The following is a 27,792-nucleotide window of genomic DNA, read 5'->3' as shown; positions in this document are numbered from 1 at the left end:
TTGAGGACAATGCATTTAATTAACTTTTAAGTGCAAATTAATTACGATGAGCATACTTAAAATTGCGATTATTTACGAATACCCGCGAATTGTAACCAATTTCGTGACAAACAAAGCACGAATCGTTTCTATCTAAATACAGATGGCTGCTAAAACATGTAAATGTGTGCATGTTCAAAATCATGGTTTCATGCAAGCATCCCTGCATAATGTGTCTTTGTTGATATTCAAGAACGACAGCTGGATTCTGGCGGGGGGAGGGTGGAGAAACTCAATGAATCTTGTGGATTATCTAATCGTACCCAAAATAAATGTGCAAAACGCAAGTATTGTATTACTTTTATCCTTTAATTGTGCGTAATTGTATTCGGATTATGTGAGTTGACTATCTAGATATTAGCTCTAGTAATGTACGTAATTTATCAAAAATTTTACAGAGCAAGTAGTATCCTCGATGATGAAGCCCATAGCATCAAAATCAAACGTCGTATTCGGTCTTTGATTTAAAACGGGCTTCGTCAAAAAATAACATAAGCACCACGTTATGTTATTATTGGTCCAAAAGAGTCACGTGCACACTGTAAACCAATTAAAATCAAATGCGGAGTGTATTTGCTGAATGAAATGCCTTCCATGCTGCAAAATAGGACTTCTTCCGCCGTTTACGTTGTCAGCAGTGTGAGTAGCTAGCTAATCATGGGGGTGTAAATATTTGAACTCACTCAGTGCTCGCTGTTCTTGGCGGAGTCTGAGATTTGAAGGAGGCTGCCAGTACTCTTATTGCAATAGCTGCATGGCTTTCATCATGATGAAGAAAAAGAAATTTAAGTTTAAAGTTGATTTCGAGCTGGACGAACTGTCCTCTGTTCCCTTTGTTAACGGTGTCCTGTTTTGTAAAGTCAGGCTTCTTGACGGTGGCTTTTCAGAGGAGTCGTCTCGGTAAGAAAAATGTTTTTAATGAACGTTAGCTTACTAGCTAGCATTAACTACTAATCTGCTAACGTTTGCGTTGGCCAGTGCTGGAATGACAGGGCGATTGGTGGTCCGATCAGCTAGTTTACAAATCGTCGCTAACCAGCTCATTTTCACGTGTTATCGAACTCTATCTAGTTAGACAAATTTTAGCTAGCCAGCCAGCTAACTTGTTGTCGCTTATTACGTATTAACAAGTGGCTACCCTAACGTTAGCTATATTGGCTGTGACTTATTTGGACAAATGGTTTGCGAATTTACTCATTAACTTTGATTCACTTACTAGGTAGACTAACGTTCGTGCTATGAACTATATGCTATGTATCGTTCGCTAGTCTGATGTGAATACTGGTTGATGACAATATTTCTGCATGGCTAAGTTGCCTGTCTGCAGATGTTGACTTGACCATGCGGTTGCTTTTCATTAACGAACGTGAGTTAGCCAAGTTAGTCAGTCAGCCACGCTACGTTAAATGCATTGCCACTGCAGTGGAGGGTAACTTAACGAAACCATTGGTTAGCTAGCTAGGTAGCTGGCTAGACTGACTTTACATTAAGTTATTTCAGTAAGGTTCATATTGTAGTAGTAGTTTTAGCTACGTAACGAGCTAGCTATACAGCTAGCTGGTTAAATTCATTCACTGTGAGTTAGTAACGTTAGTTCTGGCATTGCTGTTGTCTATGTTGCTGCCACCTTGCAAAAGAATCGTTGTCATGGTAATTAGCAGGCGATAACCAGCTGATTCACTTATGCCATGCCAGCTAGCTAGCCATCCTACGGGCAGCAGGTACTAATTACTGTGGATAAGAGCTAACGGTCGCTAACTTGGAATAGAAACCACAAGACTTTAATGTTTTGACGTCAGTTCGATTAGCCGTTTATGATTGTTATCGCTAAAGAATGTATGGTATCTGTAGCAGAAAGTTAATCATCAAATCGAGTGCGTTCAGTAACTTAAAATAAAAAATACGACGCAATTAATTTCTTGTAGTCAATTCTCTTGCTAGCTAATGTCTTGCGATTAAGTGGACACAGTCTATATAGGAAAACCTGCCAGTTACTAGTATCAATGTGTTTGCTAAGCTTCCGCTCAAAATGGGATTTTTATTCGTCACATACTTCTTAAATTTACAGTATTATCAATATTAGGCTCGGCCAGTACTGCTAGGTGTTGTTCATAGATGTCAACAAGTAGCTCAAGGGGGAAACAAAGCAGCACCTTAGTGATGACAAGAACCTGCTACAATATTTGTACTTGAAGAATATCAGCACTTTGAGGTAGTATCAGCTGCTTTTCTTAGGCTTGTCATCCCCCAGCCTCTCATTCCAGGTGATAACAACACTAAGGCACAGACATTGTAGCATGCTTCTGCATTTGGAAATGCTATCTGCTATGTTGATATGAAAGTTAAATTAGAAGTTAAACTAAAGACCCAGCTGCATGTTATTGAGCCTGTGAAACCATAAAGTGAAAAGAACAGTTTAAACACAGGGGAGAGGGAATCTTTCTTCTTGGTTCTGGAGTTGACAATGAATACTGCTGTACCCAACCATGAATGCACAGTATTTGATTGCAGTCAAATGGCTTGTCAGCAAGTGGATGTGATTTATTGTTTGCTTGTAGTGGCTGTTGTGATTCAGGTAGGTGTGCTCCACGTAACTATATTTGAAGAACGGGAACGATATGACACAGAAGAGTTAAGGTTTTGCAATGGGTGAGCGGTTTAAACAAACCCTGCTATTGATATTGGAAGCAGTTAAGCCATAGACATTCTGTATACTTTTAAAATTCTTCTAGAGACATAAATGCGTAACAAAGTAGATTCAGACTGGGAGTTGTAAACTGCACCTTGCTGCATTCTGTTATAACCTCTCACCCTATTTTCTGCATTGTTAACCTTGTTGTTTTTCCTGTGAGTCTGTCTACAATCTGTATTCCCATGCTGCATTTGCTTAGGGGATGTGGGGTACTTACTTCATGTAAATTTTAAAGCCAGATTTTTTACTTCTGTGGTTGTGCTGGATTCACAGATTTGAAGTTGTTCTTGGCATGATTAGGCTTGAATCATTTTTTGAATCAGATCACTTGTGGGGATTACGAAGTGAAGCAACTTTCATTTATTTCAACATGTCAGCTGGTTTCTTCAGTACTCTGCTGTTTCACATAGAGACACAAGCTGAAAGGGAAAGCAGGCCACTAGTGCTAGTAAAGGTAATGGGGACTGTTGGGATGACTAAGCACACCTTGTAACATTTCCTTCCCTTTTTTTGGTTCCTAAAGTCTTTTTTTTTTTTTTTTTTTTACAGTTCTTGAATATTTTATTCTAAAATGATCTTTGTTTCTCTCTAATGTTGGTTATCAGCTTTAGTACTTTGACCATCTGAAATGCAATCAAAATGTAAAATGTAGGCTAATCATAGGTTTTTATCGAGAATTAAGCAAATTGTTGTGTGTGTTTTTTTTTTTTTTTTTTTTTTTTAAACACACAAGCCAGGTTTATTAATGAGGAACTGAAGTCACACTTGTAATGGGATTTGAGCCCAGTTGCTTTACTGCTTTACTGTAATTACCATTATTGAGTAACAGACTATCCTATTGCAAACAGTCATATCGGACATGGTGGCTGTTGTTTAAGCTTATGTTTAAAGTTTGTATTTTTAGATATTGATTAATAGTAGCTTCCCCACCCAGCTGAGCTTTAGCCTTTGAGGTTGACCTTTAACCAGCTTCTGTGGGTGTTTCCTGGCCAGAGCGCTCATACTTTATATGGACCCAGTTAGAGCTGATCGGGGGAAGATGAAAGTTTAACCTTTGCAGCATTCACGGTGTAGGGACCTACAGCCAGTGGCCGGACACTGTCAGGGGCAGGCGTAAACAAGACATCAAAACTGGCCACCACAGAATGCGGACTGCTTACCGAATCCTGACATTTAGGCCCACTTTTAGCTTCATGAGACTGCTGGGGTCTTTGCTTCTGCAGTTCAGGGTAGCATTAATGATGTGTGAAATGAGGGCTGAAGTCCTGCTGATTGTGCAGTCAGTGTACTTTCAGTCTATTTTATGATGTGATATTTCTACCAGGTAAGAAAGCAAGCTTAAGCCCTAATCATGCGGCACTTTGGGGGGATAAAAAAGCTAGAAGTCGGTGTCCCAGTCACAGTAAAAGAGGTGGCTGTTGTGGATTACGACACTGGAGTTCTTGAATTTTGGGAGCCAAGCTTTGTCAGCAACCTGAGTTTTTACCAGGCTTTCTATTTTTGTGCTGGAGGGTTTTATGTACAGAGCATAGGCCTAACTTTGACTTGCAAAATCACCCTCTGTTCCTTCTTAGCCAACAGGCAATTGCTTTCCTCTTGTCTTACCTCTGTTATTTGACACAGGATCTTTGGATTGGTGAAATAGATACTGGTGCTCTCACCACATCTTGATACGGTTCTCATTTTTCACTTTTCAATGCACTTTTCCTCAGTGCCCACATATTAGTACCATTGTATCTTTCTATTTATGATGCTCTTTGGATGTTGCTTGCCAACTGTTGTACAGGTGTGATCAAGGTCACTGCGGTGGTTTTTCAACATTGGCTTTTGACAGCTTTAAGGATTATTTTTGAAAGGTGAAAGAAGGGTGGGGCAGGGGGAATTTCCTGTTTCTTTTTTTGTTGTTTTTTTTTCTAAACATTTAACAATCTACTGGCAAGTGCTCCCTAATCTCCACCCTGGCCCAGTACACTGTTCCCCAGGGAATCAGCCCTTGGCAGTTCCCCATGCAACATCCAGCAGGCTCTCTAATGCCCTTCATGAGTAGAGACTTGAGTGAGCCTTTCATAGCTCTCATCCTCTAGCTACGGTCAGCCCGCAGAAGGCCTTCATTAGGTATCTAAAAGCCATTTATGTACCACCCTGGTTGAGAGAGAGGCTGAGGGTCATATTGTCAAAGTGGTCTTTGCCAACATGGTGAGGATGAGATGGATGGGCGGGGGGGGGGGTAGGTATTGTAGTATGGAGATCTGCTGATGTAGTGAGATTATGGATTAGATGAGTCAGGCAGAGGAAATGAAGATCAGGCAGGTGATGAATCTGCTATTATTTATCCAGCAAAAACGAGACCTGATGTCCTGGAGTCGGTTTTAACGGCACAGTTGTTTGCACAGTATCTGAATGATTGTACTCATGAAGTCTCCCTGCCTATTGAATTCATACTCTGAAGTCTTAGACATCAGACTCAGGTGAAATAATTGCTGTCTGATGTTGATTGTGTGTGCAGTAGGTGCACAGTGTTTAGGTGGCCAAGGCAAGGATTGAAAGGAATCTTTCACGTGCTATCGTTCAGTGATTGCCGTAGTGTCTACCTGCTTTATGTAGATGTCCAGCATGCCAGATGTTACTTCTTTAAATTGCTAAAGAAAAACAATCAATGAGTTTGACCAAATTCTCAATGTTTAGGGTTGTTTGTTTTTGCTGTGGAAACAAAATTGGACTGAATGACTCATTTCAGTCGACTTCATGGTGCTGTGTAATAAAAAAAGATGTGCAATGACCGTTGGCATTTTTGTGGAATGAATCATGACCTTGATTATTTTTCCCCCCTTTCCTCCAGATCAATAACGTATACAGAAAGTGACGGCCCTGTCCAATTGTTGTAAATAATGGACAAGCTTCACTTACCTATTAACTGAAAAACTGCAAATCATTGCATGACCGAAACCTTGTGATGACTCCTCGCAGATAGAGAAGTCTGACTGTCCTCAAGGTATTCTGGGAGTCTGACCACCATTTGTCATCCAACACAGTTCTGTTAACCCCTTACATAATTTTACTCGTTTTTGTTGATGTCGTATATCAGATCAGCGAGGGTATGTGGTCCGGCAGAGTGGTGTGGTTCTTTCACACGTGCATCCTGTGGTCTCGACTGCACACGCTCACACAAATGAGCATAATTTGCATCTGTGCCGGTGTGCAAGGGGAGCTTGCTACGTTCGTGAGCGAATGTAATTGCCTTCCCCCTTTGGACACCAAATAGGCTAATGGATGACCCTTCGTCTGAAAATGCCTAGGTAATGTCACTGTTGGTCTTCCCCCCCCCCCCCCGTACTATTTTCAGAGGATCTTCCCTCAGAGGTCGAACCATGAGAGTAAACGCACTGAAGCCTTTTAGACAGGCTTGCACATGAGTCACAGGGGAAAAGCAGCGTGGAGCATTGCTGCCTTCCAGCCTCTAGCAGATCATGTTCAGAAACCGAAAGCGCATTTTGCCATGGCAACCTGCTTGTGTGTTAGAAAAAACACTCGATATGCCGAAAAGGACTTGTTTGTTCTCTGTTTCTGTTTATAGAAGATGGTCTGTGTGGGCAGACTTCTTCCCCTCTGTCCCTGCTGCACAGCAAATTAGTCTTCTATAAGGAGGCGTTTTCACGTTTGTTTGTTGTGTGGTCTGAAGAAGGTCAGGTTAATTTAGAATTAGATGAAGGTGGTGGCCCCTTTTCTCCTTGTTAAATGAAGTAGGGGGCAGGAGGCCCTAGCGATCCATTCAGGTTAGTTTTTCCCTGACAGATGAGGAATGGCTGTGGTTGAGCAGAATTGGGGGAAGCAGCATGTAGCCCTTTACTTTTTTTCCTCTAACCCTTGTGGTGGGCAGCATTTTGATGTGGGGAGGGGGGCGGTTAATTCTGTACTCTTTCTGGGCAGAGAGGAGGGTCATGGGGATTTTGGTTGAAAACGTCCCATGTGATCTTACATGACGTCACTTGGTTTCATGTTTTTCGCTATCTGTATTGCAGCTTGGCCCTTTTCTGTGACTGCCTGGTCTGAGGCCAAAGTTGTGTTAGGAGTAACACTTGGACGCCATTATAAATGATTCTATAGGGGCATTCCTTGTGGAATGGTGCTGGAAAAAACGTGAGCACTGTTGCTAAGTGGTTTCTATACTACTAGCCATCCTGCAAATTTCCCATGCTGCACCAGTCCAAATGACCTTTGCGCAGTCAGTGGAATGGTTAGACAGTTCCATTAACCTAGTCCGTTATCATTAATTCAAGTAACCATGCGAGACAAGGAGAAGCACGTGGGGATATAGCAGAATAGCTAACATGCCCCATTTCCCCCGATTAATTAGGCATGAACTCTGATTGATCTCTGTTTCTCTGATGAACACTTTGTTTCATGGCTTTTGTTTTCAGTGCTGTGGAGTTGTAATTTTCTCTGCCCGAGGTAACGGACAGCTTTTCTTTTTAACAAACTCTGCTATTTTATTTCACGCCACGTACCTTTCTTGACTTGAGCCCTTCCTTGCCGGCTTTGATGGATGGAAGTGCACTGCAGTAATGTGTGTAAAGTAATCAGGGCCCCTGAGTCGGAGGAGGTTGCTATCCATGCCAGTGGATGTCTCAGGTTTAGCCCCGCAGTAATTGTAGTCTTTAGTGAGACAGGTATAGTGTGTCCTCTCCTCTGCCCTTGCTACGCCAAGCCTTAGCACAAAACCCACCAGCTGCAGTAAGACGAGGTTTAGCCAAGTGGGGCTAAGATTGGTTAGTGCTTGACTGGCAGCTCTAGTGGGAGGCTCCACGCGCTGAACTTGTCCCCCCAGCGCAGTGACAAAGACTGCTGTTAGAAACACTGCACCAGATGCTAAAGCAAGGTTCTGGTTCACTACGGTCATTAAAGACTGAAAGATATTTACCAAGAGCAGCGTCATATACTCCAATTAGCCTTATGAGCCTGGATGAAGGATGCTATAATGGTATCTGTTAATATGTGTCTTTAATTGGGATTTTTAGAATAATGCATGCAGCGCGACTTCTGTCTGAAACCTGCACATTTGCGTTGTACATTTTTACGTTCCTCAGTTTGCCTGCGCTCTAGATATCTAGAGTTTCTCATTGAACACTGTCATTTGTAAGATGGCACTATGATGGATCATTTGAGTGAGCATGTGATCCACTAACCATAAGTGAGACAACCAGCTGGGACAACAGGCACAGAATGACAATTTAGCCTAATTGAAATGCCAATTTCCATTTGCTTAAAGTCAAATGCCTGCCTCCACATGCCAGCATAAAAACACTGCTGAACATTTCAAATAGTCACAGATCTGGCCAGTCGTCCAATGGGGCCGCAGCAAAACCTTCTCCAGCGATAAGGCCACACAAAAACACATTTTTCTGGACTCTTTCAGCTTTTATAGGTTGCATGTTTCAGATTCTGCTGGAGACCAGAATGATTTGATTTAGGGCACGTTCTTGTGAGAAGCACCAAATCGGTTCCTCGTGACAGTTGGGCCTCCTAGAAAAATAAAAAAACACGTGATTCATCTCATTTTGCAGACAGGCAGAATTTTTTCTCGAGTTACGCAATCATTTGTCACCGGTTTTTTTTAAAAAAATTTAAAATTTTTTTTTTTTTTTTTTATAGAGTTCTTGGCTAGAATGAAAAAAAAAACGCCCTGTGTTGTTTTATTATGTTTCTATGGCATCATAGCACATGTCTTCTATTCAAGTTTGAACGTTTTTTTCCTTTTTCTTCTTCATCTGGATGAATGTGTGGCTTTCAGCCTAGTGCAAAGCAACGGCATTTTCTTAATGCAATAGTCACTCTCCTCCTCAACATCCGTTCGGCCTTTACAGCCGAGGAGAGGCATGACGCTTGCGACGTTAAGTGCGTTATAATTAATGGGATTTGGAGGTTTCTGTCACACACCTCAGATTACGGTTAGGAGCTGGCCGAGAAAACCCTTTTAACAGGCGATGTTACTTCATTTTCGACTTGCGCCTGAAAGCTCGGTCGACTCCGGGTCACGGGAAGGGTTCAGTTCCTGGTTTTCATCCAGCCAGCGGTACATTTCCCATCAGTCTAAGCCCCTTTCCTCCGGGAATGCGTGATCTGTGTGAAGCGGCGGCGGCCTGACTAATGCGGCGAGCTCGCCGTTGTTTAGTCACAGCGCTGCGTATACGGGAGGGCCGGAGTCAGACGGAGCTCGTTAAGCGGGGCGCCTTCATCGTTTCCAGACGGCCGCGTTTCCTGCGGTGTCGTTTTTCCTTTCGTCCTTCCAGCCCCGGTTACGCCCGCTGCAGCGCCGCAGAGCCGCGCCGCCAGGAGGCCGGCCTTTCTGGGAGAAAGGGTGCCCGCGTTGTGCCGCTGCCCCTCGTCTTCCTACCCAGGACCGAGGAAGAGCCTCGCAGCAGGCCCAGTGAGCGCGAGCCCGAATCCAGATGCAGTCTAAGCATCTAGAGGGGTGGAAATCTGGTCTGAGAGATGTTTTGACGTAAACAGGCTGGGTTAGCTCCTATGCAGCTCAGGGGTTACCGGATGTAGCCTGGCTATGTCCTAGCCGGCTGGAAAACTTCCACTTCTCAACTAAATGTAGCTGATTTTTCGCTGAACGTCTTGATTGTATATAACCCAGAGTTCCACCCTTCTGGACCTCTAGATTCAGTCTAGATTCCGGGCTTGTGCTCACTGTGAGGCAGGGCAGTAAAGTGCTTGCCTCTGAGTGCACGTCTCTCCCAGGCCTGAGGGAATTGCCTGAGTGTTTTTCTCATCAGCGCGGGCTTTATCTCAATAAAAATCTTTCGACGTTAACAAAGCCAGGTTATTCACACAGCCCACTGTGAAGAATTTGTAAAAACACAATTCCTAATATCTGTCTGCATTGCAAATGAGTGATATCAGAATGATGCAACTAACAAATGTGTCGCAACAATGCTTAAGGAGAACTGTTCCAAAGCAATTCAGCTCAAGTCTTCCTACGTTTGTTCAGGTCACTTGGCAAATAGAGGCTGTTATTGAAGTGAACATGAGCCAATACTCTTATTGGATGAGGTTGATGTGAGCCAAGAATTATAGAGAAGCAGAAAGATAAGAAGCAGAAGGGATGTGCAGAATAAGGGGTTTGGGGTTCGTGTGGCTGTGGTGTTATAAGGGAATTGTGTGTGTTTACATGCAGTCAGAGGATACAGAAGTTGATGTTTGTAAGGAATGGGAGTCTGTTGTCATTGTGGTCATTTCTATAGAACCCTAAAAGTGCCATATTCTGCTATGTAGATATGGGAATACGCCTTGTCAGCTCCTAACATGGTTTATGGCTTACCCGCCATCCCAGTATGACTAATATTTAAACATTCCATGCATTCCACAAATAAATGTTCTAGCACCATTTCACCCCCACAGCTACAGTATCCATTCATGTTTATGGGATGGGTACATGTGATTGGTGAAGAACTGAATGACAACCTGCAGCCCCCTCCATCTTGTTTTCACAGAGAGATGGTCCAGGCCAACTGCGTCCACTGGAGGAAGAAGTTCTCCTTCCTGTGCAAGATGAGCGCCAGCGCCAGCACGGGCGTGCTGGACCCCTGCTTGTGCCGCGTGTCCGTACGCAAGGTCTGGAGCGGGCGCGACTCGCCTGGCACCGCCGCTCGGCGTGTGACCCTCTGCAATGCGCCAGGGCCTGGCATAGGCATGGCGCATTGAGAGGGTTACTGCTTCTAAAAATGACAAAAGAGTGTAATGAAGTAACAAAGTGGTAGCATGAAAAGCTTTTGTGGTTTTAAAACTTTAATGATTTTAAAGTTAAGATGGAAAAACATGGGTTTGGGCTCGATCTCACTAAGACCAGATATATTATTATTCAGTCTGACTTCGGTATCATTTATTTTGAGGTACACCTTTAATTAGCTATATATTGCTTTTCTGTGTACAAAAACAAAAGGCCTTGCCAAAATTTGTCAGAGTTTGCCACAAAGTAACAAAATTGCCTGTTTGGCATGAAGTGCATGGCTTTGTGGCTTAGCTTTGTACTAGGCTAGAGATTCTTACTTTGCCATTTTAATGTAATGACCATGTATTTTTCTTGTTTTCAGGAACTGAAGGGTGGAAAGACGTATGCTAAGGTAGAACTCAAAGCTTGATTGCTTGATTTTCTTCTTTTGTTCTTATGAGATCAAACTGTAAAGTTGCTGGCTTCCCGGTATCACTGAAGTGTTGCGCATTAGTGAAAGACTTCACTTGGTACCAAGGGCACCGATATGGTCGTGTACACAGTACTGCTTTGTCAGGACAAAGAATATTTGACTTTTTAAGAGTGTTTATCTGGCTGAGCTCATATAAAAATTGCATGACAGTTCCAGCTTTAGCAGATTGCCAGTCCTCACCCACATTAATATGATGCTGTTTAAACAAACACACACTTAGATTCAGATAAGTAGATTTTTCCATGCCTAGTGAATTCAGTCTAATGAAATGTGCTTAAACAAATGTAAGCACATCAAGTGCTTAAAAAAATCACTCCATTGGCACTGAAGTGTCTGCCCATAGATATGTGGGCTCAGGTTGTCAGGCTTTCGGTAAGAGCGACAGAAAACGAAAGAATAAGGGTTGTTTCTTCCCCCTGGCGCAGCTCGGTTTCGCTGACCTGAACCTGGCGGAGTTTGCGGGCTCCGGTAACACCACCCGCCGGTGCCTGCTGGAGGGGTACGACACCCGGAACATGCGGCAGGACAACTCCATCCTGAAGGTAAGGGTTCCCGGGGTGGAGGCCGCCTTCCGCATTGAGCGCCAATATGGCGCGTCCCCTGTGTGTCGAGTGTTGGTAGCTGGTAGATGGTAACCAGGGGCCGCGTCAGCCAACAGGGAGCTCGTCTGCAAACTCGTAACGTGAGGAAGGTGAAAGGGCCCGGATGTGGATCAAATGCCGCTTTTCCACCTCATGGTACCGGCTCTACTCGACTCGACTCTACTCGACTTTTTTGGTTTTCCATCGGGCAAAAGTTGTGGATAGTACCTGGTACCTGGTACTTTTTTTGGTATCACCTCCGTCGAGGTTCCAAGCGAGCTGAGGCGATACCAAAAGGTGACGCGAGAACACTGCAGACCACTGATTGGTCAGAGAGAATCGTCACTAGGTTAGCTTACCCTCTTGCGTCAGAGTCGTCTTGTCGTCTGAGCTCTGATGTAGGATTTCCCAAACTCTCCTGTTTTTTTCAGCAGTCTTATGTCTTGCTGCCTTCAGCCTCTTCTGAAACAAAATTTGTCTCCTTGCTGCGACAAACAGCCACATACCGAGAATCAAGAACACCATCCCTTCGATATCCTCCATTGTTCCTGTGTGTGTCGCGTTGAAGATGACATCATGGCAGTTTCATGCAGCATCGCTATGACGACCAGCTACATTGATGGGGGTACTATCTGCAGTGGAAAACAAAGTCAAAATCAAGTAGAGTCGAGTTGAGCCGGTACCATGCGGTGGAAAAGCGGCTGAAGGTACTCTGCAAAGGGTCGTGGACATGGAAAAGTCTAGAAAGACTGCTTACGCATTCTCTTCTGTGAAAGTTATTCATGAAACGCTGGTGTTTCAGTTATGGTTGGACCATCATGTTCAACAGCACTTGGAATGGTTCATTTTCATAAATTTGTTGGGAGAGAAGAGTGTGTGCAGTACGTTTTCACATTAGGAGCAATTGACAGTGCCCGAGGTTTAACGCAGGTTTTTGGTTCTGTTTTTTTAGGTGGTGATCAGCACGCAGCTTATGTCGGGGGACCCCTGCTTCAAAACGTAAGGACGCCTCTCTTTTATGGTTTGCAGGCCTATGGCCGGCAGAGTCTGCGAGCAGCTCTTGTTTTCATCTGGTCTGCATGCTGCTTTGACTTCGACATGACTTTACACTTTCAGAATCCATAAAATAGACAACCGTGAATGAGAGTTTGATAGCATTTTATTATAGGATGTCCACAGGCAGTTGCGCTGCCTGACTGGTTATAAGAAGAGCACGTTTGTGAGCTCAATGCTGCGGTTTGCCCACACTAAGACTTCCTGAGAATGAGTTCCCTTCACAGGAAGTGTCTGACAGGGTTTCCTTTACCAGTTGCCCAAACAGATATGATACGAGTGCACTTTTTAAAATTTGTGAAAGACTTTAATGGTGTTTATTGGCATTGGTGTTTACGTATTATTCACTTTTTAAATTAGATTTATTTTAGTATTATTTTTCTTTTTTAAGTTGTGTGGGGGAGATTCACACTAATTCTTTTTCAGGAGTAGCTAGCTGTACCACTGCAGGAGGTTTTCAGTCAGACTTCTCCCTCAGACAGTTTCATAGACTCAGTTGAGGGCTGTGCCTGTTTTGTTGGATGAGATTTCCAGACCAGCTTGGTGGAACGGAATAAGACGGAGGAGCCGTTGTCCTTCACGCAGGCCCTTTTAGTTTTTGTCAGCAGCACACAGTGATTTCTCCAACTTTCGAGATATTTCTGGAAGGTTCCTTGAGCGCGATTTACAGAAAGCCCCCCGGTCCCTCAGCTCCAACATTCTGATTCAAATGTCATTCGTCTTTGCTGCCCGAGGCGGTGGGGGCTAGCAGCCTGTGCTGCATAATCAGTCTGGGTCCTGTGAAGGCTTGTGCAGGTCGAAGACAAAAAGAGTCATTTCCAGCATGGCTGCCGTTTGATTTAATGCCGAGTTATTTCAGAGTCGTATATCGTCTGGCTGGTGACGGGGACGAACTTGTGTGTGCAGTACTGCACACCTTCAAGAGTGAGCTGTGAAGATTAGTCTCTTACCACACTCTTTCCCAAAACCTTTGCTGTCACTTCAGCTTAAGACTGTTAACTGTTTTTATACTGCAATATGTGCAATTAATGTAATGGAATACTTTGTTTTGCCTAACAAAACGGGTCATAGTAACACACTGCATCTCTATGGAAAAAAGCATCTCTTTTAATTGTAACAGTGATGTAATAAGTGGCCTGAACAGAAAAGTGAGCCTGCAAGATAAAGGTTAATACTGTTCATGCCGCAGCAATCTGGCCACGAGGTGTTTCTTTGGAATGTGTGTATAAATCAGTTGTAGACTTTGGCTCTGCATTGCACAAGCTTAAATTCCTAGTGCAGATGAAGGCCTATACAAACCATACCCTGCATACCACGCCATGTTCTGACTCGACTACTGATGCTACAGCAAATATTCCGGATTTTTCCGGAAAATGTAAATTTTAAGGTTCAGTTGGGTGTATAGTACGTGCTAAATAAGAAAGTGCTGGAATTTTGCCGAAAATGGCCCAAGGTGCCCTTAGTGAATTTGTGGTTGTGAAAGAAACGTGTATCGGGTCACTTCCTGCCTGGGCTCAAACGGAGGAATCTCAGCGCTGTTGAAATGGAGCTGCGTCCTGTTTGATTTCTGGCTTGTATCTGATACGGCAGACTGCAGTGGGTCGAGCGGACGCACCGCTAGAGGTGAAACATTTGGCAGCACACTGTGTTTAGGCAAAACTCATTGAGCCCTGACTGAGCGGGTCCCATCCATCTCTTAGAAACACACTCACACACACACTCTGACACACACACACTCGCACTCACACACATACGCACTCGCACGCACGCACACACACATGCACACACAGACACGCACACACACACTCACTCACATACGCACACACACAGACACGCACACGCACACACCCACACACGCACTCACACACACACATACGCACTCTCATACGCACTCTCATACGCACACACACAGACACGCAAACACTCACACTCACATACGCGCACACACACACACACACATACGCACTCGCACGCACACACACACGCGCACGCGCACACACACACACACACACACTCACATACGCACACACGCACACACACAGACACACGCACACACAGACACACGCACACACGCACACACACACACACGCACACACGCACACACACACTCACACTCACATACGCACACATGCACACACACACACGCTCACTCGCACACACGCCCACACACACACACACACACACACACACACTCATACGCACACACACACACTCACACTCACACATACACACAAGAAGGGAGAGTAGGGGGCTCCTTTATACTGAACTGAAAATTTCATTGCAATCTCTACTTAAATGTTAGCTTACACTCTTCAGGCAGATAACTATAGAATGTTAAATTGACCATCCTCCTGTTAGATGTATGTAATATCTGTTTAGATAGGCATTAATGGTAATGCAAAGTCAAGTTAGATTACTGAGAGGGTCAAGTGTTTTTCTGTTTGTTATTTTCCGGAGAGTTCCAGAGTAGTTCTTAATGACTTGTGTAGATGCATGCAGGTTTGCAGACTGCAACCCACAGCACTGCAGCCCAAAAGCGGGTCGTGAGTGGGTGTGTTTCCTGCATCGGTTGGCGGTGAATGTGCGCGCTGCGTGTGTAAGCCTTTCGTCACCGAAGCCACGGCTGGGTTTGGCGGCGGGTGCCGGAGAACGTCGCCGGCGCCCCCCTGACTCCGAGGCAGCGTGCGTGCGCTCCCTCCGCCCCGCCCGTGTCCGCGCCCGCCCCCACGTCGTGAGTCACACGCGCAACGCAGACCAGGGCTCCCCGGCTCCCGTTTCCACATCTGAGCCGGAGGAACTCCCAGACGAGGGCTCGCGTAATGGCCGACGTGGCGCTGGCGGCCCCGCCCCCTGCGAAAGCGGACGTCGCTGATTCGCTCGTCCTCCTTCGGCCTCAGAGTCTCTTTCTGACGCTCAGTCTGCAGTAATCCCCGCATTCCGTGATCGTATCTCTCGTTGGAATGAGCTGCTGCGTGAGTAATGTTCTGTGAGAAACTGCTCTCGATGGGCATTCGAGGGGTACGTAGCTTTGGGGAGGTGGATTCCCCTTGGTTCTGCAGCCCTGATAAAAAGCCCGGTCACCACTTACCCTGGGAACATGCAGAAGTTAAGCACATCTCATAAAACCTGTTGGTTGATGAGCAGAAGGGCTTTTTGAAGTTTTCAAAAGAGCTCAGAGCTGTACCACAGGGGCACAGTGGTTATCTCTTCATTCCTTATTATCAGGCTGGTACAGAGCGTTCTTGGTCTTTGCTTTAATTCAGTGTGTTGCTCCTCTCTGCGACTGGAGAATTTGGCTGCTGAATTCCTTGTTTTGGTCCTTCCTGTTCTGACAGGCTGAATGTGACAGGAACAGATGAGTATGGGGGAGGGTTCATGAATATATATATATACACGAGTGATAGTCTGTTGAACATAACTATCTGTTGAAAATATGAAAGATGTAATGCTTCAAAAGCAGTGTGACTGGCGGTTGACATTGCCGTCTGAATAGCACTTTAATCCAGTGCATACACACGTCAATGAAGCACTGTTAACTTTGGCAAGAGATTACTGATAGGGTAAACTTAAAAGCCTCCTTAGCTGTTGTTGACCTCTCATTTTCTACTCAAGAACATCTGAAAGTCATGCTTGAAAATAAGAGTGAGAATTCTGGGAATTGGCCATATTTAATTTTTAAATGAAGTATTTTGTTGGACATTTTAGGCACTTGCCTGTAGAGCATCCTCTGGGTCCTTTTAAACAGGGAGATGTCATACAGCAGAGGAACTGTGTCCTCGGACTGTCCTCTGCCGATGCCTGTCTGTATTCAGTGCAGTTGAGACCACAGAATCGGGTGCTGCAGTGCGTAGGCTTAGCTGAAAGGCTAACCGCATATTTGGAGATGGATAGAGTGAAGCACGAGGCAGGGACACGGGTTTAAAAGATTATGTCGTTTTTCCAATTCGCACTGTTTTAGAAACATGTTTTTAACCATCCGTTCTGACAGGTTCTTGGATCCTTTACCCACTTTCTTTTATCCTCCTTGTCCTGATTTTTTTAAACACCCTGGCAAGTCATTTTTTATTGTCATTCCAGATATTTTCTTTACGGTGACCTTGGGTTTATGACAGAGCTTTCTGAAGTTTTTATTATTTGTTTATTTTTTGTCCATATTAAGTGACTGTTCATCATTTTTAGAAATCAATGACCAGTTGTAACATTGAAAAGCAAGTAAAGCAAACAGCCGGTGAGGGACTTGAGCCAGTGAGTCAGCACAGTCCCCTGCAGCCACACTCTCCTCCTCGTCTGTCCCTGTGGCTGAGAAATGCAGCTTCAGCGTGCGGCTGCATTGGGCTGGGCCGCACCTGCAGCTGTTTCCCCGCAGGTGCCTGCACGTTAGCACATTAGCACATTAGCAGGTGCTAACATGCTCTTGAAGGCACAGGCTACCTTTCAGGTGGTTAATTGAGCAGGAAGGTTCATTATGTGTAGTGTAATTGATTATAGCAGTTGTTGCATTGTTACATGATCTACATTATGTGAACTGTCTTCTGGATAATGGCATCTGCTGAATTGTTTTAAGTCTCTGGATAATTGTATTTGCTGAATGAACGTTGTGTAATGTGTATAGCCTTCTAACATTATGGGTACTGCGTGTGTGTGTGTTCATGCGCATGCGAGTGTGCATCCTGCCTGCCCACTAATCGCATCCTTTACCCACAGGCCTCCGTCCACCGCCACATACATTGGCATACAGGGAGATGCAGAGCGGCTGCACGAGGACAGGAGAGGCAGAGACTCGCACGCACTGCTCCAAGGTATCTCACACCTGCAGTGTCCTCCATCAGTTCTGAAGAGCACTGACTGGCCTCCACAGCCAACAAAATACACATCGCTAGCTGCCGCTTCTTTTCTCTGTACAATCTGCTGGTGGACTGGTGCAGTTACTCAGCAAAGGAGTGTATTTTGAGTGCGGCTGATACGGGGAACGGTAGTCAGGGCACTGAGACTTAGGCAACCAGTTTAGTTGCTCTTGTGCTGTGGGGTGAGAGAGACCCTGCCAACAGAAACTCTCCCTGAGCAACGTTACAGCCAATTAAATGCTGCTCTGCTGGGCTGCCAACTACAACTGCCGCTGATTGGGATGCTTCACTGGGCTGAGAACCTGGGCTTTGGCTTATTGACCAATGGGTCGAATATGTCTCTTCCCTTTAGACTGCCGATTGACATGGCCTCTGTTTCTAGGAACTTGGCTGAACATGGGGATTGGCTGGATTGACAAACCTATTTTAACTCTCAGCACAGAATTGAATTTCAAGATAACAGTTTGATGGTTGAATCACTTCACCATTGGCACAGATGTAGGGAATTGAAAGTCTCTTGATTGCAGTCAATGCTGAATGGTCACAGTTAATCATTCTATTGTGTTCATATATAAGAAACGTGCATATGGCAGTATCAAGACCAAACGGCATAGTTCACCCAAACCTTAGGATTCCTCAGGCAGAAGACACAACACAGGAAAGGGTCACAGGGTTCCCGCTTGACCGCGGGGGCCCTCTGAACCATCAGCAGAGGAGCATGACACAGGACCATGGCTGAATTTCCCTCTTTCCCCCCCCCGTGTTCTCCCTCTAACAGAGCACCCAGGGAAATGTGCCTCCGTGCCCGAAGACCTGGGAGTGTACAGCCACTCCAGAACCTCCAGCTACGCCAGCCAGCAGTCCAAAGTTTCAGGTACTCTACGTTGCTAGCGCATGCTAACAGCCGTCAGCCTCTCCTGCTGCCCAAGGCTTCAGCTTGTGCACAGTTGAATGGGGAATGAATAGGTCAATACTTGCATGCACTTTATTGTCCTCCCAGAGGAGATCATTTCCACTGGTGCTACCAGTGATCTTACAAACACATCAATCAGTAGACATGAATTATAGTAGGAATTTTAATACCTGGTATGAGATGTCCATCACAGTAGGCCTGACTGATGGGTATGACCCCTGCACATTATAATGAAGATGTACCTATTCCCCACTGACGTTCCTCTGTTCTGCTCCATCACGCGTTAAGTGTCTTTCCCATGCTCTGTTCCATCACTTACATGTGCTAAGTATCTTTTCTTTACATCACATACATGTGCTAAGTATCTTTTCTTTACATCACATACATGTGTTAAGTATCTTTTCTTTACATCACACACTGCTTTAAGTGTCTTTCCTGTGTTTTGTTCCGTCGCGTATGTGTATTAAGGTCGTCACGGTGGTGCTGAATTGTTGCCATGGGTCTGTTTGCTCAGTCCCACGTATGCGATTCATCGACCTTTTGGCAAATTGCGAGCTTCAGTTTTCTGAAGTAATTTCCTCCATTAAACCTTTACGACAGCACAGTGTGTACGCACATCCTCGCCCTGGACTGACTCTGTAGCATCGACTCAGCCTTTTCCAATTACGTCGCTGTCATTCGATTATCTCCACGACCAGCCCCCCATTAAAGAGATTTGTGGCTCCCTTCAGTGAGAAACGATTACCCTTTACAAAATGGCTGAGCAGCAGTGGCCCCCCGCCCTCCATGACCCCCTCGCCACTCGGCCAGTGCGGCCAGACGTTTAAACCTGTGCCGCCCCCATCGCCGCACTGGTCCTGTGGATTCATTTCTTGTCTTACAGACAGAAGAGTGCCCCCTGCCCTCAGCAACCGAGTTTTCCCAGGTCGCCTCCCATCCAAATGCTAACCATGCCCAACCCTGCTTAGCTTCCGTAGCATGACATGCGTAGGGTGCTGCTGACAACTGTAGGTGTTGGGTCCAGGCCCTGTGTTCATTTGTCACTTCCGTGGGAGAGGGACTCCGAAGCAGCCATTTTGTGTAGGAGGCTCAAGCCGCTTAATGAGCGACAGATATGCGTATGATGGTTAAGGAACTTAGCTTAAAGCTCAAAGGTGGTACGTTTGATTCCCTCCAGCAAGATATGTAACTTAAATTGCAGATATTCGGTTGTATAAACGGGCTGTTCATAAAATTGCAATCTGGATAAGCACATTTGTCCAATGGCAAGGACATAAATGTAATATTAGCAGCACGATGCTGTACTGCTGTACAATGTACTTCAGGCGCAAATAACACCAGAGTGGGTGTCCTCGTAAATTCTGTGCAAAAGGTAGTGAAATTTTATACATTTTGGCTGCTCACTCATCTCTTTAGTTCTGCTAAGCAGGAACAGACTTAAAACCAGTTCCTGTACATGTAACCATGTACATTTAAGGACAAAATGGCAGTTTAGATAAGGTAAACCACATTTGCGCGTCTTTATGGTGTGGTTTTTAATGTCTCTGAAGGTAGGCTAAAGGAACAGGTAGCGTTAAGGTTAAGGCTGAAGTGAAGTGGTGTTATTTATTCACACCCGGAAGTACCTCTGAACCACACTGTACAGCTGTATCAGTTTGTCATTCATTCTCCTCAGTCGCTGTGGTGAGATGACTCAGCCCTCTTTTTTGTTTTTTTAGCTCTGCAGTGATCACTGTGATCGGCGAATATGTGTATGCTTGTTTATGTTAATGCATTATTAATACACTTAATTATACATAGGTGTGCGTATGTGTTCATAGGTGTGTGAGTATCTGTAACTGCATTAATGTGTGTATCTTCATGTATTTTTCTCTTTCTCTGTCCCCCCCCCCCCCCCCCCCTCTAGGCTACAGCACGGGGCACTCTCGCTCCTCCAGCCTTTCGGAGCTCACCCACAGGAGGAACACCTCGGTGGACAGCGCCTCCACGGGCATCGCCAGCATCCCCGAGCCCAGCGAGGCCTGCGCCACCGTCCCCGAACACCCGGGCACCCCTGTCCACGGCTGCTCATCTTCCGAACGCCTCAGCAGGTGGGCCACTGTCAAGTGAGCTTCATTACCCCGCCCAGGGGGAACAAACTTATCATTATCAGCGGCACCACAGACACTAGGAGGTGCAATACCACTGCAGTGGATGTGTGAAAATGCATAGTTCTGAGAATAAGCCATGAACACATTACAGCACACTAAGATGGTGGTCTGCAGTCAGGCCAATGTAGCCACATGCAGCACTGTGTTCAGCTGCTAACACCGGTCAACCAAACTAAAAAGTGTCACATGACCACTTGCAGCAAAGGGAAGTTAAATCTTTTTGGTCTGCATTTGGGGTACAATAAAATCAAATTATGTGGATAACATAAAGAGCTCCAAGAGATGGTCCCCAGTCCGCTGCGAGCAGTCGCTCACTCGGCCTGCCGCTGTTCACCTTGAAGGCAGTTTGTTATCCAGCCTGCGCTGTACTTCCTCCTGTACACTGCGGTCTCAGAAGGGCAGTGAATTTACCGGAATGTAACCCGGTACCTTCTCCTGATTCGCTGGCGGAGAAACGCGAGACCGCCGCGTCCGTTCATAGCGCGTTTGCGGGGGTCTCTGAGACGCGGGTTTGGTGCGGCCCGCCCCCCCAGGCCCGGCGGTGCCGGGGTGCCGGGCGGTGAATAATTGATGGCGTGTCCGCAGGCACACGGTGAAGCAGGACTCGATGGAGTCGCAGCTCAAGCGGGTCGATGCCACGCGCGTGGACGCCGACGACATCGTGGAGAAGATCCTGCAGAGTCAGGACTTCACCCACAGCCTGCTGGACTCCAGCGCTGAAGGTAATGCGCTGCTCCACGGAGTAATGCGCTGTTCATGAGAAGGTTGCTTCAAAGTTAAGTACTTGAGGTCAAAGTAATTTGTGGGCACAGTAGATGTAGTACTGGAGGGCAAAACATACTAATTAAATGAGATGTAGCATCTGAGTCACTCGAGGAGTAGAGGAGGTGCTCTAGATGAGGACAGAGTACCTCAGGAGTAGGAGTAGGTGCTGTACCTGAGGACAGAGTAACTCAGGAGTGGGAGTAGGTGCTGTACCTGAGGACAGAGTAACTCAGGAGTGGGAGTAGGTGCTGTACAAGAGGACAGAGTAACTCAGGAGTGGGAGTAGGTGCCGTACATGAGGACAGAGTAACTCAGGAGTAGGAGTAGTTGTTGTATATGAGGACAGAGTCACTCAGGAGTAGGAGTAGGTGCTGTACATGAGGACAGAGTAACTCAGGAGTAGGAGTAGTTGTTGTATATGAGGACAGAGTAACTCAGGAGTAGGAGTAGGTGCTGTACATGAGGACAGGTTAAGCCCAGATTAAAGGAGCTGCAGCCTATCAGGGTGTACGTAGCCTAAGGGCAGGAGACTGGAGCGTGCCGACAGTGATGGAGCCTCGCTGTCAGACGTGGGCAGTCAGGCGGGCGGGCGGGAAGCGCTGACGAGCTGAGAAGAGCATCGCTTCCCAGCATTCCCACCCACACACAGAGCATCACTGCTGCAGCCCTGCCAAAGCACTCACAATCAGCACCTCACAATGTATCCACCATCACCCAGTACAATATCAGGAGCTCATTGCATATACATCTGCTGTGTATACAGTTCTGTCTAATAAAGTGCAATTTGATATGTCCTTATTTGGTGTTTTATATTTAGTCTTCGTCAGGTGTCTCAAAAGACGTCCTAGTCATGATTCATATTGGCAACAACGGTCTCATTGGCTTAAATGTGTTACGTGTTTCTGAACAATAGACCACAGTGATGCTGGAATGATTTTGTCAGTATTTACCCACCTTTGGAAAGTCAACCTTGCATTTCCCAAGTTCTGACCTCCACTGCTGCACACAGCACCCCTGTCATTATTGGTGTATTTTTAGATTGCCTAGCAACCGAGCTTTTCATGATGTAGAGCACTACATCTTTGGGATTCTGTACCCATCCTGGCAGTATCTAAGTGTGTGTGTGTGTTGCCTGTGTGTGTGTGTGTGTGTGTGTGTGTGTGTGTTTAAACTTGCAGAGGAGGGTCTGCGCCTGTTTGTTGGTCCTGGAGGAAGCACTGCACTGGGCAGCCAACACACCAGGTATGTATCGCACGGCTCACATCCACTCAACAGCGTGTCTTCAGTCACATCCGTGCAACTGTGTCTTCAGTCACATCCACACAACAGTGTGTCTTCAGCCACATCCAGGCAGCAGTGTCTTCAGTCACATCCATGCAACAGTGTGTCTTCGGTCACATCCAAACAACAGTGTCTTCAGTCACGTCCACACAACAGTGTGTCTTCAGTCACATCCATGCAACAGTGTCTTCAGTCGCATCCACACAACAGTGTGTCTTCAGTCACATCCACACAACAGTGTTTCTTCAGTTACATCCACTCAACAGTGTGTCTTCAGTCACATCCAGACAACCGTGTCTTCAGTCACATCCACACAACAGTGTGTCTTCAGTCACATCCACACAACAGTGTGTCTTCAGTCACATCCACACAACAGTGTGTCTTCAGTCACATCCACGCAACAGTGTGTCTTCAGTTACATCCACGCAACAGTGTGTCTTCAGTCACATCCATGCAACAGTGTGTCTTCAGTCACATCCACACAACAGCGAGTGTCTTCAGTCATATCCATGCAACAGTGTGTCTCTTCAGTCACATTCACACAACAGTGTGTGTCTTCAGTCACATCCACACAGGATTCTTCAGTTTGCTTCTAATGATATCTTCGGTCAACACAACAGTCATTGCCCTCTTTGTGCAACAATGAGTCAAAAATGGGTTTTCCCAAGACTGATAAGTACTGTACAGTAAGAGAGACAGACAGTATGTTAAATGCATTCATTGTTTTTGTGAAGTGGTTTATAGTAATTATACAGATTGGGGATGAATAATTGTTAATATGAATTCACAGCTGGTGCGGTGAAGTGTCCCTGTAATGAATCCGCCTGTGTGTCATTGCAGGGTTGCCGCCGGGTCATACGAGCAGGTGGTGATAAAGCGTTAGCCGCCAGGGGTGCCCACCGCGGGGGCGGCGCCGCCGCCAACGCGTGACGGGGAGGCGGAGGCGGCAGCAGAAATATCTCGCTCCGTTCTGGTAGAAAGCGGGGCTGGCGGACTGAACTTGTATGGCTGCGGGCAGCAACACCGCCCCCTGGTGTTTGTGTGAATCCGTGTCCGTGATTACTCATTCCTCCAGTGTACTGAAGGCTTCTTCCAAAGGGCTAGCCTTTTTGGATGCGCCCGTTAAGCGTGACTTAGCTTTTCGGCGTTCAGAAAGCTTACACAGAGTGCCACAGCCCTGAGGCCTAAACTGCATTTATATACTTAGTACTCCATTTAAACAGGAGGGGGAATACTGTGGTCTGTCCACCCCCAGCTTCCCTTTTATAAAATGTTTTAGGCGGTTGTCGACATTTCATTTTAGTGCCCGTTTTTTTAAGCTGTCCGTTAATTTGCTTCGAAAAGGTCGTTTGTTCAAATTCCCGAAGGAGCCTGGGCATTCGGTTTTTGGTGCCTTTGGCACGCTCGCCTTTTTCTGAACTGACAAAGCCCCATAGCTCCCAGCACAGCGCGCCGGCGTGCCCTGCTGCAGCAATAACGCTAACACACCATAGAGCTCGAGAAAGCCTAGAGCGACCACGGGAGGACACCGAGCGGCGCAACCTTTGACCCCACGGAGGTCCCAGATTTACCCATCGGCAGAAAGAGGAGTTTTCATGTGCAGTTCCGCAGATGAAGCGATGCGCGTGGGGGAACCTGAAGCTGTGGTGGCGATGACAGCGGACAGCAGACGTCTGGATTGCAAACGAGTCTCTATGGTGCGCTTCAGAGTCTCCACTGCCACATGGACCCGGCTCAGGCGCTTACCGAGGCCCATTACCCAGCTGTTACCGCCACTTTTCGCCCACCGCGGCACGAAGCTGTCCCCTCGCACAGAAACGACCCTTCAGCGTCGCGAGACGCGTTCGGACAAGCGGACTCTTCTCTCATGCACATATCAGAGCTTTATTTTTTCAGAATGTTGGTTTTGATACTGTAGGACAGATGCGCCATACTGACACTGCTGCTGGAGTTCTAACGGTTAAAGTCACGGAGTACGATGTGTGTGGCTTCCGTTGAAAGAAATCCGAGCTTGGTTCAAAATGATCTGACAAATGTTCATGCTGAGTATAGTGTTCAAAGGAAATTTGAAGTTGCTCATACCACTATAAAAATGCCATACGGTACATATACCGACATTTTTTATGAAGTGAAGTTATTTTTGATGTCTTAATGAATGAAAGTGTATGTCTCGAACATGCTAGACATGAACAATTCTATTGCCATTTGTTTATGTACGTATGTGCAATACTCAATCTGGGGTCCTGTGTGCGTGAGTGTGTGCGTGTCTGTGTTTGCGTGTCTTTGCGTTTGTTTCAGAGATTTTCCTGTAGTTTGCCAAGTCTTAATTCGTCCTGTGGAACCTGGTGATTCTCACTGACGTCTCAAATGACAGCATTTTGCTGAAACTCTTAAGCCTCGTCATACCTCCAGGGCCTGTAAAATGTCTTGTGTAATCCGTATCGTATGTCCTTAAGCCAAAGGTCTTATTCAGTGTTCTGTCGTTGGCTTTTTCAGTGCAGTCGTGTAGAACTGGAAATATTTTGCAGCAAAGATGGACGGCGGGCTTGGTTTAGTTTATGTTCTCCGTTTGGATATGATTAAAGACATATGAACTCTGCAGTCCCACTGTGATGTTTGGAGTAGGGGAATATGTGAAGGCTGGGGCCTCCCTCATCCCTGCAAATGCAGATCCTCTCCTGCAGGCCCACCTGCTCTCGAGACCAAAGCTCTTCCAACTTAGCGGTTGTCCTTGTGTCCTTGTGCCCTTCCACAAACTCGGCCGAGTTGTGTCGTTACGTTCGACTTCTGTCTTCTGCCTGCAGAGCGATATCCACCCAGGCCGTCTCCAGCTGTACGTCACTTGTCTGTAACTCCATGTTTTGTCGGGCGTTCATCTGAAATTTGTGAGGCTTTAAAGTCCAAGTCTAAATGAAAGAGCCAGTTGTTGATAAGCACAAGGTTAAGGTGAACCGAGACAAAAGAAACATTACAAATGTGTGTGACGTATGAGATATGCCCAGCAAATAAGGAGCTATTTGCACCTGCAGCTCAGCATTGATCTCTATGGACTTGCTGCATTGTCTCTCACATTGGAACCACGCAACTCTTCCTCTATACGAATTCTTGAATCTTGAAGACTTGATTTGAATTCCAGCAGAAATGCGTAGTTTCGCTAAAGATCTGAAAATAATTTGTTTCAAGGTTATGTTCGTGCCTAAATCTACATTGTATGGTTTATGTGATGGGACTTGGACATTAAATGCACAGGAGCATAAACTGTTTATTATTGTGAAATGTTGTACTTGCCTGTTTGACAGTGCTTCATGGCCTAAAAAAGCAGAATATTGCCATTGTTTAATCCAAAATGTAAATATTTACATGTTCGCTGTGTATTGTCAATTAAAAACATTTCAACAATTGAAATGTCGCTATTGTTTTTCTACCCAATTGTATTTTTCCCCCATTGGCATCCAGACATTTTTTTTTTTTTTTAAAGTGACTGTTTGTGTTCCTATTTTTAGGGTATGCCCAATTGCTCGTGTCTTTTTTCCACCATCTTTTTCAAAGTCAAATTCTGTCAAAACCCATCCGGCCTGCAACTGCGTCAGGCCTTGCGAAACCTTCACGGCCGTCAGTTACCCACCCCCCTCCCCCCCCCCTTCACTTGGCCAATGCGGGTGCCGTTGTTGCAGAAAGCTGCAAAGCTGCTGGCTGCCATCGCTCGTCTCTGACAGGACAGCGTCAGCATTGCACAGGGGGGGATGTTACGCGCTCGGCTGAGCTGCCTCACTGTCATTTGCGGAGTACGTCCCAGCGCTCAGGGATCAGTGTTCCTCCTCAGGTTTATATCCGCTTTCAGTGAGCACCGGCTGCCTGTGGAGCAAGCAGTCGCCTCACCTGCTGCACCGCGGCCTTCCCTCTGCAGTGGCAGAGGTGTTTACTCGTAACCTTAGCGAGTTCTGTGATGTAGGTGGTGGGTGAAATGGAACCCAGAATTATCATCACAGTACAGTCAACCCTTCCAGTGATAACGGTCCACATAACTCTGCACTGTAGCAGATCAGGATATCAAAAGATCTCCGTGGATAAGAGAAATCCATTTCTTTCACAGCAGCTCTCTACCTTGGCTGAAAAATAGTCCCATCAAGTTTCTGAAAGTTACATTACTATTGTGACAGGATTTCTTGATTTTTTTTAACATATTTTCATGGGCTGCAAATAAACCACCAGCTTTCAGTGCTGAAATATGTTCCCATGTTAATGGAATCCAAACTTCTGGTCTTTCTGTTGCCAGCAACCCCTCAAGGCAGCATGTTCTTCACCCAGGGAAGGACAGTTTCAGTGCCCAATAGAAACTCCCCTGGTTGGTTGGTCACATGCCTACTGTTTCCCTGCATTAACCGCTGCTCAACTGTTGGACTGCAGAGTGAAAAGAAGCAGACATTGAAGTCACTGGACTGGCCAGCAATACCATGGGGCTTTCAAATAGAATTATTAACATTTGAGATTAATAAATATGTTCTCAAACACTGACATGATGCAGTGCCTATTTTTAGACATTTAGCACATTCTCCACCTCAAAATTTACAAATATTGCTGTTACCAATGGTAATATGTATTATAATGTATTTAAAGCTGCTTTAACTGAGCTGTTTAAATATATCCTATGGAAACATTTTTGCTGAGAGATGAAGAGATAATGAAGCTCTTACCTGGAACTAATGCATTTCAAAGGCTTGAGGCAACTGATTTTGTACAAGCTGTCAAAAATCCTGATAAACAAGAATTGTAACCAATCAGCTCACATGAGTCACCCTGAATAAGCAGATGAGACTGATGCCATCCAACCAATAACAGCATAGGTGACATAAGGGAGGAGCTTCACAAGATTCAAGACTCAAGATGCATGTCCCCATGAGCTAAACCACCTGTTCTTTTCTTTCTTTTCTTTACAGCCAAACCAGGGTCGGTATTCCCTGTCATGGTCTTATACCTCACTATTTACAATGTACTGTTTAGTTATTTGGCCTGTGCTTTCAGTCAAGGAATTTACAAAGGTGTGTTTTACATTGTAGTGAATTTAACAAGCATTTGAAGAAATAAGACTGATCCAGGTTCACTGCTTGAAAATAAGTAAAGTGAAGTTAAAGAATGACATTGATTTTATCACGACTGAAAACATGTAGCTCAGTTCTCACCTTTGCCAAAGCAGGAATCAAGAGTGAGCACATGAATCACACATGGATCATGTACAAATATGTGAGGACAATGAACAAATCCAGGAA

At 45.7% G+C, this 27,792-nt stretch overlaps 1 protein-coding gene across 3 annotated transcripts; it reads left to right on the top strand.

Moving 5' to 3' along the window:
• Window positions 1-604: 604 nt before the first annotated feature.
• On the top strand, window positions 605-25,930 carry LOC118230087 (protein FAM102B-like). 3 transcript variants are annotated; one of them, XM_035422835.1, is made up of 11 exons: window positions 605-678; window positions 10,228-10,348; window positions 10,828-10,857; window positions 11,364-11,480; window positions 12,472-12,518; window positions 17,277-17,371; window positions 18,195-18,290; window positions 20,236-20,419; window positions 21,065-21,201; window positions 22,423-22,486; window positions 23,366-25,930. In XM_035422835.1, the coding sequence occupies exons 1-11, from the start codon at window positions 620-622 to the stop codon at window positions 23,406-23,408; spliced, it is 993 nt and encodes a 330-aa protein (XP_035278726.1). In that variant the 5' UTR covers window positions 605-619; the 3' UTR covers window positions 23,409-25,930. The 3 variants fall into 3 exon arrangements, with proteins under 3 accessions (XP_035278726.1, XP_035278725.1, XP_035278727.1); XM_035422834.1 differs by having other exon boundaries at window positions 640-939; XM_035422836.1 differs by lacking the exon at window positions 605-678 and adding an exon at window positions 1,386-1,405.
• Window positions 25,931-27,792: the final 1,862 nt, after the last annotated feature.

Source organism: Anguilla anguilla, chromosome 6 (assembly GCF_013347855.1).
Source record: "Anguilla anguilla isolate fAngAng1 chromosome 6, fAngAng1.pri, whole genome shotgun sequence".
Classification (NCBI taxonomy): Eukaryota; Metazoa; Chordata; class Actinopteri; order Anguilliformes; family Anguillidae; genus Anguilla; species Anguilla anguilla.
Note: the sequence above shows the minus strand (reverse complement) of the source record. Positions and strands in the feature narration are given on the sequence as shown.

Excerpts from the sequence above, each read along its gene's own strand:
- LOC118230087 (XM_035422834.1), top strand. The coding sequence starts at position 794 with ATGGCTTTCATCATGATGAAGAAAAAGAAATTTAAGTTTAAAGTTGAT. Across the intron at positions 10,858-11,363 it reads GTGGAAAGACGTATGCTAAG|CTCGGTTTCGCTGACCTGAA; the intron begins GTAGAACTCAAA and ends CCCCTGGCGCAG. Across the intron at positions 12,519-17,276 it reads GGGGACCCCTGCTTCAAAAC|GCCTCCGTCCACCGCCACAT; the intron begins GTAAGGACGCCT and ends CTTTACCCACAG.